We start from the raw sequence: 16,020 nt of genomic DNA on the forward strand, positions 1-16,020 counted from the left end.
AGTTTCCTTCTTTCCAGCACACAAAATCCTTGCAGTGAAGACCTAAAGCTTTCAGGAGAAAATAAACCACCAGCACCATCATAGCAGAAACTCTTTAATTCAACTGTGGGCTTCCAGTAAAGAGAAAGGTCTAATGGAATGTTGATTACTTGAAGGCAAAGCACATGCTCAGCTGCTGAGCTGAGATAGCACACTGAAGGAAAAAACAGATCTTGTGTTTACTTTCATGTAGAAGAGAGTGCAACCAGTGAATCTGCTGTAAAAGAGAGTCTGAGAAATCAAGCCCCACGAAGGAAATGGGATGTGGATCACACGATCAGATCTTTCAGGGAGGCTGCAGGGTTGTTTCTCAGCTAACAGCAGAGATCTCCACTTAAAAGCTCATGAGATGACCCAGCTGAGGGCTGTTATCAGAGGTGTCTCCTCTTGACGTCATGCTTGTGTGAATCCCATGTGAGGTTGGCAATATAACATCCCCACCTTCTCCAGGGGAGTGGAAGCAGCAGGACCCAATGACCTGAAAAGTTTTCTCTGGACTGATGAGCAAGGGAAAGGGAAGAGGTGGCACAATGGATGGAGCAGGCTGGCTCACGAAACCACGGCTGCAAAAGAGCCAAGGGAAGCTCTGCCAGCTCTGCCCCACACTACCACAGCTCTGCCCTGGGTCCCTCTGCCATGGGGACAGCAGCACAGGACAGCCTGTGCTAGTGGCTTTCACTAACCAGGCAGCGCCTGAGCTTGTTGCTAACCACAGCACTGAAAAAGCCAGATTAGTCACAACATTTGGGGCTCTTCTTCCACTTGCCAGATTTCCTTTAGCTTTTCAAGCATCTTCCAGCTCATGTCTGTGACCATAAATAGCCTGAAGTTCAGAAGAAGGTGAGTGGTGCAGAACACAGGAATGAAAGAAAACCAAGGTTGTCTCCCAGTCTTATAGTTTCAGCCATGGATGTTGCCAGAAAGCATTAAGAGCACTAAATAAAAGGCACAGGATCAAGGAAACCAAATCCTGCCACCAGCACAGGTGACTTGCTGCACTGGCACCAGCAGAGCCCATCAAACCCTTCAGTTAGTTGAGGGCCTTTAGTTCTTGGTCTGTTCTCTGGGAGTTCCTCAGCCCAGTGGGGTCAGTGGGAAACAGCTGTGCAAGGGGCTGAGTAAATGTTGGTCCTGATTATCCCAAGCTTTGAGGGGGGCTGGATGCCAGGGGCACAGTTAAGCAACTCCTTCCTCTCTAACCTATGGTGTTGGCATAGCAAACAAACACAGGATCACAGCAGGTTTTGTTTCCTCCCAGTTTCTTCCCCACATGTCCCTCCCCACTCCTTGCATCATTGTATTTCAACCTCTTCACACTTGTCAGCTGTAAAACCTGAATAAAAGTGAGTTGAAAGTATCTCCAAGCTCATATGTACCCACTTCTTAATTGCATTCCCCCTGTCTCCCCCAAAGCAGGAGCAAGATGACCTCCAAAGTGCTCAGGGCATCTTCCTTCTGGTCATTTACAGGGACAAAATCAGGCTGTTCACACTGAGTTTGAGCCACCCAGCTCGGCCTTGGAGAGCAGAAAGAAGAGTCTCCACCTGTTTAATGCTATTTAGAAAAGATTTCTTTACGAACAGCCATCATTTGTCAAAGATTTCGTTGCATGGTGATGTTCTGATTAAATTCCAAGTGGAATTCAAGTTGTACTGAGACACAAGTGCAGGGTGTGGGTTTCACCCAGGGCCGGCCTCCTGAGAGCGGGTGCTGCTGTTGGGCTTCCCCCTGGCTCTGGCCTGGCTTGAGGAGCACCACCACTACAGCAGGCTGTCAGGATGCTTCCCTTCACTTTGCAGGCCCTTCCCTTCACGTTGCAGTCCAGCCTGATTTTGATTAATTAATGGAGTTTGCTGAAATCCCAGCCTTAGCTGCTCTGGCTGCTCTCTGGCTCCAGCTCGCTGCACAGATGTCTTCCACTCTCACTTGAGAGACTTTCTATTTACCAAGTATTAATTAGATGAACATGAAGCACCATTTTCTAAGGGAGGGAAAATGATCTGCTCTCTCTCTCTGGCCTGTAACAAGCCCCTATTGGGACAAGCCTGAAAAGAGAGCAGGTAGAAGTGGTTCCTTCTTGCTCTGCACATCTGCCACTTCTATTTCCCCACTTTTGCTGCCACTGTTGATGAGCACTTCACTCGTGCTAGGCCTGAAAAGGCAACAGCCTTGTGGAAGAAGGAGCTGGAGTCTCTTTCTCTTTGCATATTGCCACCAGAGCTGGTCCCTCAGACTCTCTTTGACAGTCAGACCCACCAGGTGGAAAGAGTTGCTGGCTCAGAGAGCTCCTCCAAGAACCAAGAGCTGCTGAAGAAGTGACTCGGCCAGTAGAGCATCAGCAGTAGAATCCTCCCTGTCCAGAAGTCCTCAAAACCAGGCAGCTTTTTGTCAGGACTGATTACAGGTGACCCTGCCCAGGAGCAGAGAAAGAGCTGGGGCAGCCACCTCAAGATCTTTCCTACACCCAAAGTGCTACAGTTCCAACAGAAAACACGCTCAGCACAACTCTGCTCCTCCTGATGGCAACATCTGTGCCGTTAATACAGCAGTTGACAGAGTAATTGCAGCAAAAAGAGCTTCAAGCAAATATCCATCCAGAAGAAAACTCACTGGGCCACAACACCCTTTTGTGCTGGAGCTGAAGAAATGTCAGGGAGGGCTGAAGGCTGTGACAGAGCGACAGTGTCAGCGGTGAATGACCGAGCAGCTACATTTAGGAAGGCAGAGAGGGAGCTCTCCACGACCAGGTGGGTATCTTCAGACCACTGTGTCAACTGAAACCATTTAGCTGTGACAGTGATGGGTTTTATAGAGAACTCCAAGATAAATGAAGGGAAAAAAGGTTACCTAATAATTACAGTCACTGTTTCACATCCAGCTGCATCCACGGCTCAGCTCGACCTTTGGGGAACGATGAATAATGCACCACTCTGGTGAACAGCCACCCTGCCTGGACAGACCATTGGCATGCTGGCAGAAGGGAGCATGGTAGCCTCTCCTGTTTGTCCTTTACTCACTGCCACACTCAGTTTCTTCATGTAGGAGGACTGGGAAAGTCCAGAACAGTATCACACCTGTTCCAAAATGATTTCCACTGTAACGTCACATCACTGAACTCCACAAACCATTTTTGCTCCAACATCTGCTGCAGGGTCTCCAGCAGAGCAAAGCTGGGGTGAAACACTGGGTCAAACTGATATCTCTGTCTTGGGACACCAGTGGTGGGACACCAAAGGTGGGACACCAATGCAAGTGGCTCGAGCTGCTGATCTCCAAGACAGAAACGAACACAATCAGGCAGAGCTGGGCCGAGATCTTGTGTCCAGCTTGGCCACTTTTATAACGTGCATGGGGAAATCATGACTTGTATCTGGGCTGCACTTTCACTCCCTGTTAAATAGGGGTGCCAGAAAGCTGATTTAGTCACTGGCTGCTAACAAGGGGATCATCCTGGCAAAATTCAAAGCAAACCTCTGCGCCCAACCAGCTAAAGCACAGGGACAAACATCAAAAGGTCTATTTGAAATCAAGAGAGCAGAAGGGGACAGTCTCACAGACAGCTCTCCCCCAGCACCTGCTGGTGTTCACACGTTAGGAGATGAGTGAGAAGTGGCTGGGGGTCATGGGGAGCTTGTGCTTTCCCCCAGCTTGCCAAGGAGGTGTGTGACCAGCTTCTGCAGGGCTTCAGCCCGCACCACCGAGATGCGCAGCACTTCCTCGTGGTTGGCTTTCTCTTGGCTGTTGTAGCTCATCACCACTTTATTGGTGATGAGGGAGATGCCAAGGACTCGAAGGCCACAATGCCTGGCTACAATTACTTCTGGGACAGTGCTCATGCCTATGGTGGGAGAGGAAAGGACTGGTGAGAGTCAGGACTGACAGCAAAAGAGGATGTCTCCAAGGCTGCGAACCGGGATCCTACCTTCAGCACAAGCCTTTGCCTCGTTCTCCCACAGCTCTCCATTCCCAAGCTACACAGCAGTCAGAGGCTGTGATGCTTGTAAGGCTGCAGTAAGTCTAGCATTACAGCTACAACCCTGCTCAGCACAATAAACCTCCCACTTTTGACTCCTGCGTGCTATGTCTCTCCCCAAGACGTGTCAGACTGCTTGCAGCCATGCTAAGGAAAGCACTGATGTGCTGTGTCATTTGGCTCTCCCCTTAGCTAAAAAAGCTACTGCACAGAAAATTAGCTTTGTGGGAAGATGAACTCCTTTCCTCACACACACTGGATATGCAGATATTAATGAACAGACTACCATGAGGTGCTTCAATGGCCCAGGGGTCAAGCTGGAGGAGTGATATGGATGATAGCACTTACCTCTCTCGTTGGGAAGGTTTCCATAATTGCCATCCCTAAATAACCAGGCCTCCTATGGAGGGCTGCTTTGTAGGGAAAAGGCACAGTGAAAATCCTTACTAGTGTCAGAATTTCAAAATGTAATAGATTGGGCCCTGCTCAGTCCTGCTGAAGTAGAGCCATATGAGTGTGGGAGATTCCACCACCACATTGTGATGGAATCCCTGTCCTGGGCAGCCCTAAGCACAGAAGCTTTCTGCAAATCCATCCTAGAAGCTGCATTAAGCCACTGTAGAGCTAAGCAGAAACACACAGAGCTCATTTCTCCAGGCCCTCTAGATGGAGAGCCAAGGCCTGAGGAAAGCCATCCCTGAGCAGAATGAAGGTTCCCAACTGACCCTGCCCAGCCCAGCCCAGCCCAGTCAAGCCCAGCCCAGCCAAGCCCAGCCCAGCCCAGCTTACCCACAGCATCTGCTCCCAGTGCCTGCAGCACACGGCACTCAGCAATGGTTTCGTAGCAGGGACCTGCCAGCTGACAGTAGACTCCTTCTCGGATGAAGCTCAGAAAGCCCAGCTCCTGTGCACTCTCCATTGCCAGGCCAAGCAGATCTTGCTCATATGCATCTGACATGCAGGGAAACCTCACTCCAAACCTGTAAGGCAGTAAAAGGCACAGCCATGCCAATAGTGCTGCTGCTGCCTTCCCTGCATCAGAGTTCAGAGATGCTCATCCTTTGGAGAAAAGGGAAATTCTAAGGGCAGACTTGCCACAGATGTAACCCCTCATCCCAGCCTCCTCATCAGGTACTGCTGCCATTATGACATTCTTGCTGGATCTGATCACCCAAGGCCCTCAGCATGCAGAGGCTGTTGGAAGGTCTGGCATCGCTTTCCTTCTGCACAAACCCTTCTGGAATGATCTTTCCAAGGACTCCCATCTCCAGGGAGCACTGATAGCCAGTTCTCTCCTTCCCCAATACTTGCCCACAGTGACTTTTAAATATTGCCCAGGCAGTTGCTGCCTGCTGCTTCTCCTGCACAACAGCTTGCAGACAGGCTCCCTGTAGCAGCAGCCACGGGGCTTGAGCAGAGACTGATGGAGCATTGGTTGCTGCCTTCACGGCCCATCACAGCAGGCAGCTCCTAAAGCAGGGTCATGGCCAGGGATCATAGAATCCCAGAATGACAGGGGTTGGAAGGGACATTTAGAGCTCATCCAGTCCAACCCCCTGCAGAAGCAGATCCCACCTAGATCAGGTCACACAGGAACGTGTCCAGGTGGGTCTTGAAGCCCTCCAAGGAAGGAGCCTCCACACCCTCCCTGGGCAGCCTGGGCCAGGGCTCCCTCACTGAAACACTGAAAGTTTTTCCTTATGTTTCAGTGGAACTTGTTGTGTTCCAGCTTCATCCCATCACCCCTTGTCCTGTTAACCTGTACCACAGCAGTGAGGGCTGTCCTGTCACTGCACTGACACTCACATGCTTGAAACAGAATTGGATGCCCTGGACAGATCATGTGAGATCTGGCTCCAGTGGCAGCTGCAGTCCAGCCATCAGGACGTGTAACAAGCCCCTCTGTGTGCCATCCAGAGGGCAAAAATTATTCCACACAGCTATATAGTATAGGAAACCTGATTTTCCAGCTCAACCAGCAGCAGATCATATTGGTTGATTTAGAGGTGTCCCAAGAGGCTGCCAAGACAACCACCTCACATCAGACTGATGCCTTCAGCCAATGCATGATGTTAACAAAGGCAGCTCAGGTTAATGTCCTGGATACAAGGGTGCCTATTAGGAGATTTAGAGCTTTCACCTTTGCTCTACTGCCAACTTCTGCTGGCCTCTTGTATCATTTCCATCACCCCAGAAAGGGCTGTTGATAAGTGCAGGCTGGAGACTCTGCAGTTCACCACACTGCTCAGTTAAGAGGAGGGAGCAGGGAGAGGGATTGACAAGAAGAGACAGCAGCAGGTCTCTTCAGCAGGCACTCTGCTGGCTGTGTCACAAGGGTCAGAAGCCTGCTCTTATAAACCAAAACCTCTCAGGGTTTGCATATAAAGTTATAGCCCTGTAAGAGTAAGCAACAGCCAAAGAAGGTTGTCTGGGGAAGGCAGGGCAGGTGGAACAGCACACACAGCTGTTGCTTTAACTTCTCCCTCACAGGTACCTGGAGCCAAATGCTACCTCTCAGTAAATATTTGCCAGCAGGTACAACTGGCAGTCCTGGCCTGTGGCTGGAGGAAGAAAGGATTAATTGGTAACACGGAGCTGGTGCCTTCTTACCTTTCATCGTTGGGCCCACGCAGGGGATTCTGCCCTCCCAAGCCAAACATGCTGATGTGATCTCTAATGAACATAATGTCTCCCACTTGGAAGTGGGGATTCAGACCCCCGGCAGCATTTGTGACAATCAAGATCTCCACCCCCAGGAGAAAGAAGACCCTGATAGGGAAGGTTACCTGCCAGAACCAAAGGCATATATGCAATGAGTATCAGAACTAGCAGACAGCTACTGCTACGACAGCTATAGCATCATAATTAGTGGATAGTTTATGTGATGTAGAAGGCTCTATATGAGGCCACAAGGACTCAAAGCAACCTTTTCCTCCAATCTTAAACATTGCTCTCATGTAAACAGAAAGAAATTTAATGTTTGGGCTTTTTTTTCCCCCAGACATATTAAATCCTAACCTGGAAATGAACCCCATTAACATTCAAGCCCACATTCCCTACGTTTGCACCGAGGTCAAATGAATGCAGTACCAAAAGGAAATGCAGATAATTCTTCCTCACTGCCAAGGTCTTGCAGAGATCAAACCACTGTGCTGACTGGAGTAACTACTTATGCACTTATGGAGCATAATTGAAAACCCAGCCTTTTGCAGCAACGATGCATTTCACAGAAGCGTGGAGATTAGTTCATTCATTTAATCCTCTTCAAGTCGGTTCCCTCCACTGACCTGCTTATCCAAAGTTAAGGAAACAACTGGGAACTGGAAAAGCAGTCAAAGAAGTTTGGTTTTGAGAAGTCAAGAAGGAATCAGGATGATTTGTGCTACCTCTGAAACGCTGAAGAGGCTGCGAGCAGGAACATTCCCTAACGATGGACATCACTGCTTTGAGAAGTGAGTTAAAGGACAAACCTGTCCTGAGACACCCAGTTTTGTATCAAGTGCATTCAAGATAAAGGGGTTTTTTTTCCTATGAAGATATTTTTTCTTCCACAAAGAAGCTGAGTGGTGCCAAATGTGACAGTTTATACCCAAATGCAAAGTGACCTCAGCCACAAGTAAAATCTCAAAGCTATTCAGAGCAAACACGCAGCACTCGCAGCCAGCACATGAATATCCTTGGTGTTTCCTAACAGAAGTGGCCAGATGTGCACGTTATGTAATACCAACACAAACATTCACATGGTTCTGTATGTGCACTGGGTGAGCAGACCAAGTTACAGTAGCCAGGGAGGTTTGTTTTCCCTCCAGGAGGAAAGCTGTAAACTACACACAAATACAATCGAAGATTGAAACCAATTACTCTTTATCACTCAAAGTTTCCAGGTTGCCACTTTAAATCCTGATTAAAATGACTGAGTTAAAGCATGTAAACCAGCCTGCCTTGTATGCCTGCTGTTTTCCCCTGTGAACACAGCAGGGCTGGGCACTCTGAGTGGCTGCACAGCAGTGCCTTCACCCAGCAGCCGATTGCCTCTCGGTTCGGACTCCATATTTCATTTTTATGGGGAGGAACCTAAAATCTAAGCAAGACTGACTGCAAGAGCAATGCCAGCTCATTGGAAGGGCTAACCTTCTGCAGCTGGGTATCAAAGTAAACAGTTGCTTTTGCATCTTTTACATGTGAATGGTTTGCTTAAGGAGGACTCACCGTGCTGACAGAATATCCTTCGTAATAGTGGAAGCGTCCCTGCATGCACACGCAGGGCTGCCCGTTCAGCTCCCCAAACACCAGTCTGCCAACATGCCCTGCAACTGGAAATTAATAGCCTGTCATTTTAGTCACAGCTCTCAAACTTTAGAGGGATTTGTCAGTTGATTAAGCATTACAGTTGGGCCAGGCACTGCAAAACCAGGAGCTGAAGGTCAAATAAATATCATAGCACAGAAACTTTCCCTCTGCCTGGTGAACACACATTTCACCAGGCTCTACTCAGTGATGGGCAATGATAGGACAAGGGGCAATGACAGGACAAGGGACAATGGGTATAAGCTGGAACAGAAGATGCTCCAAAGAAATACAAGGAAGAATTAGTTCACTGTGAGGGTGTCAAAGCACTGGAAGGGGCTGACCAGATGGGCTGTGGAGGCTCCTTCTCTGGAGACATTCAACCCCAGCTGGATGAGTCCCTGTGTGCCCTGCTCTAGATGGTGCTGCTCTGGCAGGGGGGTTGCACTGGATGAGCTTTGGAGGTCCCTTCCAGCCCTTGAGATTCTGTGATTGTGTGATGCTGCAAGGGACTGGTTTTCAGATCAATGCCAAGTGGTTGCATGCTGTGTTATCTCACTGTAAGGTGGCTGCTGATGAGTGGGCTGCTGATGCCCTGGGCTGTGCTAACCTGTGCTCTGTGGGAAGTGTGGGATGTCCTCATACAGAAAGACTGTCTTGTTCTCCAGGACATCAGCCAGGCCTCCCAGTCCAGAGCCGCAGATGATGGCAGTCTTCGGGCGCTGGGCAGTGCGGGCACGCAGCCAGTCTGCTGTTTCCTTACACATTTCATAGCTGTTTCTGCAGAAGGAGAAGAGGTCAGTGAGGCTATCAACCCATCCAAAAAACAAGCTTGAAAGGAGAAAAGTCCTGACTAGGTGCAAAGAAAAAGAAATTCCATTAAGACTAAGATAACAGGAGCTTTGCTGCTGTTCGTGAAGATGTTTCACTTTTAATCTCATTTATTTTACCTCTGGCCAGAGACAAATCATTTGAATCCTCTTTGCCAGTTCCATTCTAAAGTGGAAGAATGGCTAATGATATCTAGATCACAGAAATGTCACAAGGCACAACCACTCCTGCTTCTGATGAGCTCTGGTCTCTTCTGACTTACAGAAGAAACACAAAACCACAAGTGAGATGGAGAAACTGCAGCCCCTGTGCGTGTGCCTGGGGATGTCCAACCTGTGATGGGGAAATACAAGAGGGTGGAAGTCTATGGGCACCTGTGTGGCATGGCTGAGATGCTGAGGAAGGAGTAGACAGTGTCTTCTGAAAGAGATGGACTAGCAGGATGTGGGGCAAACATTATTTACAGTGATGGAGAAGTCCATCTTCACAAGAGCTGAGTGCCATCAGCTCCCACTGCGTCCTTCTGGGGCTGGCATCACATCCCAGACATCTGCCCCAGCACAGGAGGCTAAACATGGAGATCACAGCCTCAAGCTAGTCCTAGGCAAGAGGCTCAAGGACATCAGTCTACATTGAAACACCTTCAAGCTGGGAATGCAGGCTCCTGGGCTTATGCTGTCTGATTGAAGTGTGGGACTGCTCAAATACCTTGTCAGAACAAAGGAAGTGTCATCCAGGGCTGAGGCACGTTGCTAGAAGGTGGGATAGAAGCTGGCATTGCACTGCCTCTTGTGCCTCTGTCTCGTGGGAAGGGAGAGAACCTAGACTGTTAGGCCTCCCAGCCCAGTACTCACCAGATGCATTAATCACAGTTTTGAAACACATCAATAGCAGAAGAATCCCATCATCCCACTTCCAGTAGGCCAATGCAGATACTTTCTGAGAGTCAATATCAAGGTTGACTGGCAACTCCTCCAAAGCAAAGGTAGCAACAGCATTTCTTGATAGTAACTCTATCATTACCATTGATGAGTGCAATTAATGCCTCTGTATGGTAGAGGACTGTGTCATGGAATGAAGCAACATGGACGGGGGCACCAGGTTCTCTCTATGAAAAGCTGATCTGCTTTTTAAGGGGCAAAAGAATCAGCTAGTGGGAGGCTGAAGGTGATATCAAACTGACTGGAGGTGCTGATAAGCAGTTACCATGTGCTTCACAAGCGTCTCTTTTTCCTTTGAAATGCTTTCTTGTTTCCAGCAGTGCAAACCTTCACCATGTGATTCTGCTGTCTGCAGCCTCAGAGGACAGGCAGAAAAACGACCAGAGTGGTGCTCCACATTCCAAGAGGTCTCAGACCATAGATGGAGAGGATTTGATCAGTGTATGACTGGTTCCTCTAACTGGAGTACCAGATATTCAAATAAAGGACTTCAATTCTATGTCTTTCCTTTCTTTACACTGACAAGGCAAGCAGCTATTGCACAGGGATTTTCTGTGAGCTTTGTCATCTCCTAGCTGTGCAACTCCTCCTCTAAATCCTGTCCAATGTCTCATACATCAAACTAACATTCCTAGTTACAAGATACTTGAATATGCCATAAACCTGCATTCCAATGAGAAGAGAGAACTACCACAGTCACACATTAAAATGAAGAGTCATTTGGCTGCAAAACTTCAAAGGAAAAGTCTGGAAACAACAAGGTTTATTTATCATACCATATTCTCAACATTTCCAAGTGAACCATGAGCTGAAATAAGCAAAAGCTGTGGAAGTGGCATTAATGAAGCCTGCACTTGCCTGACTGTATTATCCCTTGCTCCTGGAGAAAAGCTTTAAAGGTGCTTTACATACATTGAGGAATGATTCGCCCCCGATTTCTGTTGAGTAACTATAATCCTTGTAGAAACTTGAGGGAACCAAGAGAATTTGAATGTAATACCCAAGGCTTTGACGTACCTGGGGCAGGCATGAGAAAAGAACGAGGTCACCAGGATCAGCTCTTCCTCTTGACTATTAATTCCCCTTGTCCCCCTTTCTTTTTCTTCCAGTATTTTTTTAGAAGGGTGCATCCATCCTTGCAAAACAACTCTAAGGAATGAATATTATTCCTATATCCCCAGAAATCTTAAGAGCATGGGATGAATCCTATTCAATGTCTGCTGAAGACATTGGGCTTGACCGAGCTGTGCTGAGTTTGAAGGCTTTTGGTTTCCTTCTAAATAGAAGTTAAAGTATTTCTTATCCAAAGAAGTAAACCTCCAGTGCTGCAAAACTGCACTTCCCTCAAAAGAGCTTCGGTGGGTGCACAGGGGCCTTGCAGAGCCCTCTCCATCCCAAAGGCTTTGGGCAGGGTAGAGCTCTTCCCAGGGCAGGGAGAGTGGTGATGCCAAAATTAATCAGCAGTGCCCTGCTTGCAATGTCTAGTTTTCAGAATTCTTCCAGACACACAGCATCAAAGGGGACCAGCAGGCACAGATCATTTCTGAATATGAAGGGGACACCTGCTTAGCAGGAATGGAGGGTGACCTGTGGGTCACCCAATGCAACATTTATAGCCTGGAACTGTACAAGCCGGAGATCTGTGCAAGCTTTTTGACAGCCTGCATTAATACATGTAGCACAAAGTCCCCTGTAGCTACTCAGTCTCCAACAATGCACACCTAATAATAGTGCTAGTTAGCACTGCTCTGGATTAAATCACAGGATCAGTTGGAAAACACAATCCCCTTTATTGTGGTTGCTGTCACACGCTGGAGAAACGCATCTGTTGCAAAACACAGGACTGTCATCAATGACAGTTCTTTATGGCATGAAAAAAAACAACCCTTCCTTGTGCTTCCAGTATGGCTGAAAGCAAATCCATGTCAAAAGCAGGCACATCCCAATAAACAGATACAGCATTACGTTCCAGGGGGGCATACTGCCTCATGTATTTGCAGTGTATGCCTCTCCACACCACGATATTTGCCTCTTCTGGCTCACAACCTCTCCCAAGGTCACCTGCTCGCTGCCATATTTCATAATACCAGCACCTGGCACAGGCAGATGGCCAGATTCCTCTTCAATAATAAGATGTTCACCTCTGAGCAGCCTTTGTCTGACAATTATTGAGTGCCCAGTAGGAAGAAGAGGAAAACAAGGGGAGGAAAAGAGATGCCATTTTGCTTGCCCCTTCCAGTTTGGATGTCTGTGCATCCCCTATATCACTGCACCTTACCTGTCTTCCTCAGCATAGGCCATCCTCCTCCTCTCTGCTTAACTGAAAGAAGGGGATGGTTGCTGGAAATGGAGCTGCAGGGTTTTATTTGAACAAAGAGCAGAGGCCCATTGAACCTGCAGAAGCTGCTGCTGTCTCCGGCAGTGCGTCAGGGAGGTGTGTCCAGCTTCTCTCCGCTTTCCCCTCAGCATCTCTAATCCCAGAGTAGGAGGGGCATGTTCAGGACATCTGCTTTTCTGCTCACACCCCCCATGACACATATGCTCCAGAGCTCTATAGAAAGCTTACATGCACGCACACACACACACACACACACACTTTGTAATGCAGATTAAGCCCAGAAAGTTCACACGTGCGCTTTTCAGCAGAGAGGAGCAGCTGACCACGGATCTGCATAGATCTGCACACTCTTGCGTCAACTGGGAAGCAGCCAGCAGCTGGAGTCACCTGCTCCTTTGCAATGCCAACCCCTGGGAGCATGGCATGAGCTCACTGGGCGAGTGCAGACTCTGCAAGATGAGCTGCATCACCTACCACTGCAACAAGGCTTTTCCACATCTCACATCATTGTCTTCCCGTACTTTCACGGCAACCAGGGGCAACGTCCTGTTAGCTGCCCCTACTTTTGTTTTGCTTTTCCTCACATTTGATTGCCTCATCTACTTCAAAAGGAAATACTGCCTGGAGACATGCTAAGCCTCTACTCACAGAATCAGAGAGTCATAGAATCACAGAATCTTAAGGGTTGGAAAGGACCTTGAAAGATCATCCAGTCTAGTTGATGACATTAAGGAAGACACAGGAAAATAACTTGTGCCCCATCACGTGCCCCTCTAATTTTACCTTTGTTCCACATGGAAATGAAGATGAAAACAACCTTGTCATACAGGTCTGACTGTGCAACAGTGTCTGATGCAAACAACTGACGTGAAGCACATTTTACAGAGCGATGGATGTTTCCAAGACTACCAAATGCCAAAAAGATTCAAGATAATACGTGATGAGCAGTGACCTTACATGCCCCAGGTAAAAGGCTATAGCTACAACATCCACTCACAGTTTGCCAGATCCAGAAGGGACTAGAATTTATAAATATCCCAAGAAGGAAGAAATCCTCAATCATAACTCATCAATCCCCAGACAAGTCAGCCAGACAAATAACAACATTAGCTAACTGTGTGGCATCAGTTGCAGGCCTCACAATATTTCTTGCTACTTCCATTCACGTTTGTTTGTTGATCTTGAAGACCTCACATCAAACATCCCCTGGGCTGCCCCAGAAACTCACAGAGAACTTCAAAGTCAAGTAAGGTAAATGCAGCAAGAGCAAACAGGGCATTTTAAGCAGAAACTCACAGTGTCCCCTTCAATGCCAGCACAGGCAGAGGGAGTCCACAACCACCAGCACGATTTAAGCATCAAACTCTGTTGACAAGAGGTATCTATTGAATATTTTGAAATCATTTGGCACCAAAGTAACATGAAATGGATTGAATGGAAGCCATTCCCTTCAAGTTTTTTACCTTCTCCCTTTCTTTCTCTTGCTCCCACTTCCTCTTCTTTACGGGCTCAGAAAACGTGAAATGCCTCTTCTACAAAGATGAGTGGGTATTGCTGCTGCCAGCCCAGGGGCCAGCAGCAAACTGCTGTGATGCAGCACATCTTGCTCTCACTCTGCTGGGGGCAATGGAAAAACAGCCTTAAGGTCCTAATTTTGCTCTACCACCTTCCTTCCTCCCTCCTGTTTCTGATTTTATCCCCTTTTTAAGACATACCCCCTTTTGCCATTCTCTCTCATGGCTGTCTTTGAACCTTAGCCACGTCTCTCTGCCTCTTCAGTGTATATCCTTCTCTCCCACATTGCTTTTCTATACAAAAGGCAGTAGGCTGATGGCACAGATGGTTTTAGGTAGCTTTATCTGCATCAGACCCTATGTCCCAAGAGGCCCCAAGCTGCTTGCCTTCCTACACCAGCCACTACACCCAAGTCACTGCAAGTTACTGTCACCCCAAGCAATATCTGCCTAAAGTCAAAGTCTTCAAGCCACTTTCCAACCCCCTCAAGTCCTTTTGCTCTCTGGAAACCCACCTCCATGGGAAGCCATTGTTTGCTCCCATTCAGTTGAATGACTGAGCACGCATCAGGCCCTCCACACTGTTTTCCATACAGCTCATGGTATCAGCAGAGTTCTGATGCCCCTCAGGTACGTCCCCTTGTTTAGCCTTAATCTGATTACGTTGATTAATCTGATTCTTTTTTGCAAAGCAGACAAGCGATCAGACAGCCTGAGAGCTCTTTCCAACTTGTTCTCATCTAAGACGATCTCCTCCCTAGTCTGGATTTACATGGAAAACAGGATTATCAAAAAGGGGGCATTTTATCTACCTTTCTGCAGTGTCTGTTATTTAACAGCAACAAAAACGACTTGAGTTTTAACCTGCAATGCTGCATTGGCTGGACAAGAACTAGATAAAGGTTCACCCTGCTAGAAAAATGAGTTTGAGCATTGAGGGCATTCATGCCAATAACTGCAGAGAGACAGAAAAAAACCTAATTAAGCTTCAGTTCCTGTACAAGTACTCCAAAGCAGATCTGTCTAAAAAAAGGCTTTTGAATAGGTTGTATAATCCTTAAGAAAGAATATTGACGGTCTTCCATCCTGAAATAATGTCAGTTGCCTCTTACTCTATTTGTATATATGTGTCTGCAGCAAATTATATCTGTAACCCTGATCTTATTGACTTAGGTGTCACTCAAGTCCTGTTCCTGCAGCTAGAACTTCAGCTGCTACGGGATGCAGATACAATCACCCGAAATAACTTTATAGCAATGCTTTACACTCCCACAGCAGTTTCTAGCTGAAGAGGTGCTGGGAAGTATTTCATCAGGACACTTCATTAATGCTTTAGGGTGAGTCTCCCGCTTCCCAGTGTGCTCACATTATCACAGCATCAAATTACCCTGTAGTCTTCTCACCCTGTAGTCTGCTGCACCTCGCTGTTTTGGGAAAGAGAACTGAGCTGCAGAAAGATTAACAGGGTGTCTACACAGTGGAGACAACTTAAGTCAGCCTGGTCCAGGAGGAAGCATCCCTCAGCAAAGTCCTACAAGACTACCAAGGGTGCAGAGCTCACCTTTATCTTGGTTTGGGGGGGTCATTTTTCATTACCTTATCGTACTTAGAAAAGCCGGGACTCTGCCTCAGCATTTTGGAGGAAGGTGACATGGATAAAGCTTGGAAAGGTTTTGCTTCTCTGCTGATTATTTAAAGTGCAGGATCCAAGTTTGATTAAAAAAATCACCAAGCATACACTCAGAACAAATCCAGATTTTTGCAGCCACGTGTGAACTCGTGGTTTGGGAAACTCACCATTTGTTTGCACAGTGTTTATCAGCCACAGGAATGTTAGCAGAGGGGTAAATAAAACCAAACAATATACTAGAAAAGTGAATTCTCTCATAGATAATGTCAGACCTGCCTGAAGTGGTGTGTGCACTGCTTGCTGTACATCTTCAGGAAAGTGACCTTTGACCACAGAGAATGCACGAAAGGGATGATGAGGGGAACAGAAAATCAGACGCTCAAAAAGCTTGTCATGGTTAGCTGAGCAAAATGAAAACTAAGCAATGCTCCAATGGCAGCCTGAAAATGTTGCCATGGAGGCAGGAG

The 16,020-nt window shown here is 47.5% G+C and overlaps 1 protein-coding gene across 1 annotated transcript; it reads right to left on the reverse strand.

Annotated features, from left to right (window-relative positions):
- Window positions 1–1,298: 1,298 nt before the first annotated feature.
- Window positions 1,299–14,462, reverse strand: PNP (purine nucleoside phosphorylase). The gene is made up of 7 exons (XM_010198406.2): window positions 14,439–14,462; window positions 13,873–14,023; window positions 8,910–9,079; window positions 8,222–8,325; window positions 6,623–6,798; window positions 4,802–4,992; window positions 1,299–3,877 (listed from the first exon to the last, which is right to left on the reverse strand). Exons 3-7 carry the CDS (start codon window positions 9,064–9,066, stop codon window positions 3,660–3,662), a joined length of 846 nt encoding a protein of 281 aa, XP_010196708.1. The 5' UTR covers window positions 9,067–9,079; window positions 13,873–14,023; window positions 14,439–14,462; the 3' UTR covers window positions 1,299–3,659.
- Window positions 14,463–16,020: the final 1,558 nt, after the last annotated feature.

This window comes from Colius striatus, chromosome 14, assembly GCF_028858725.1.
Source record: "Colius striatus isolate bColStr4 chromosome 14, bColStr4.1.hap1, whole genome shotgun sequence".
NCBI lineage: Eukaryota > Metazoa > Chordata > Aves > Coliiformes > Coliidae > Colius > Colius striatus.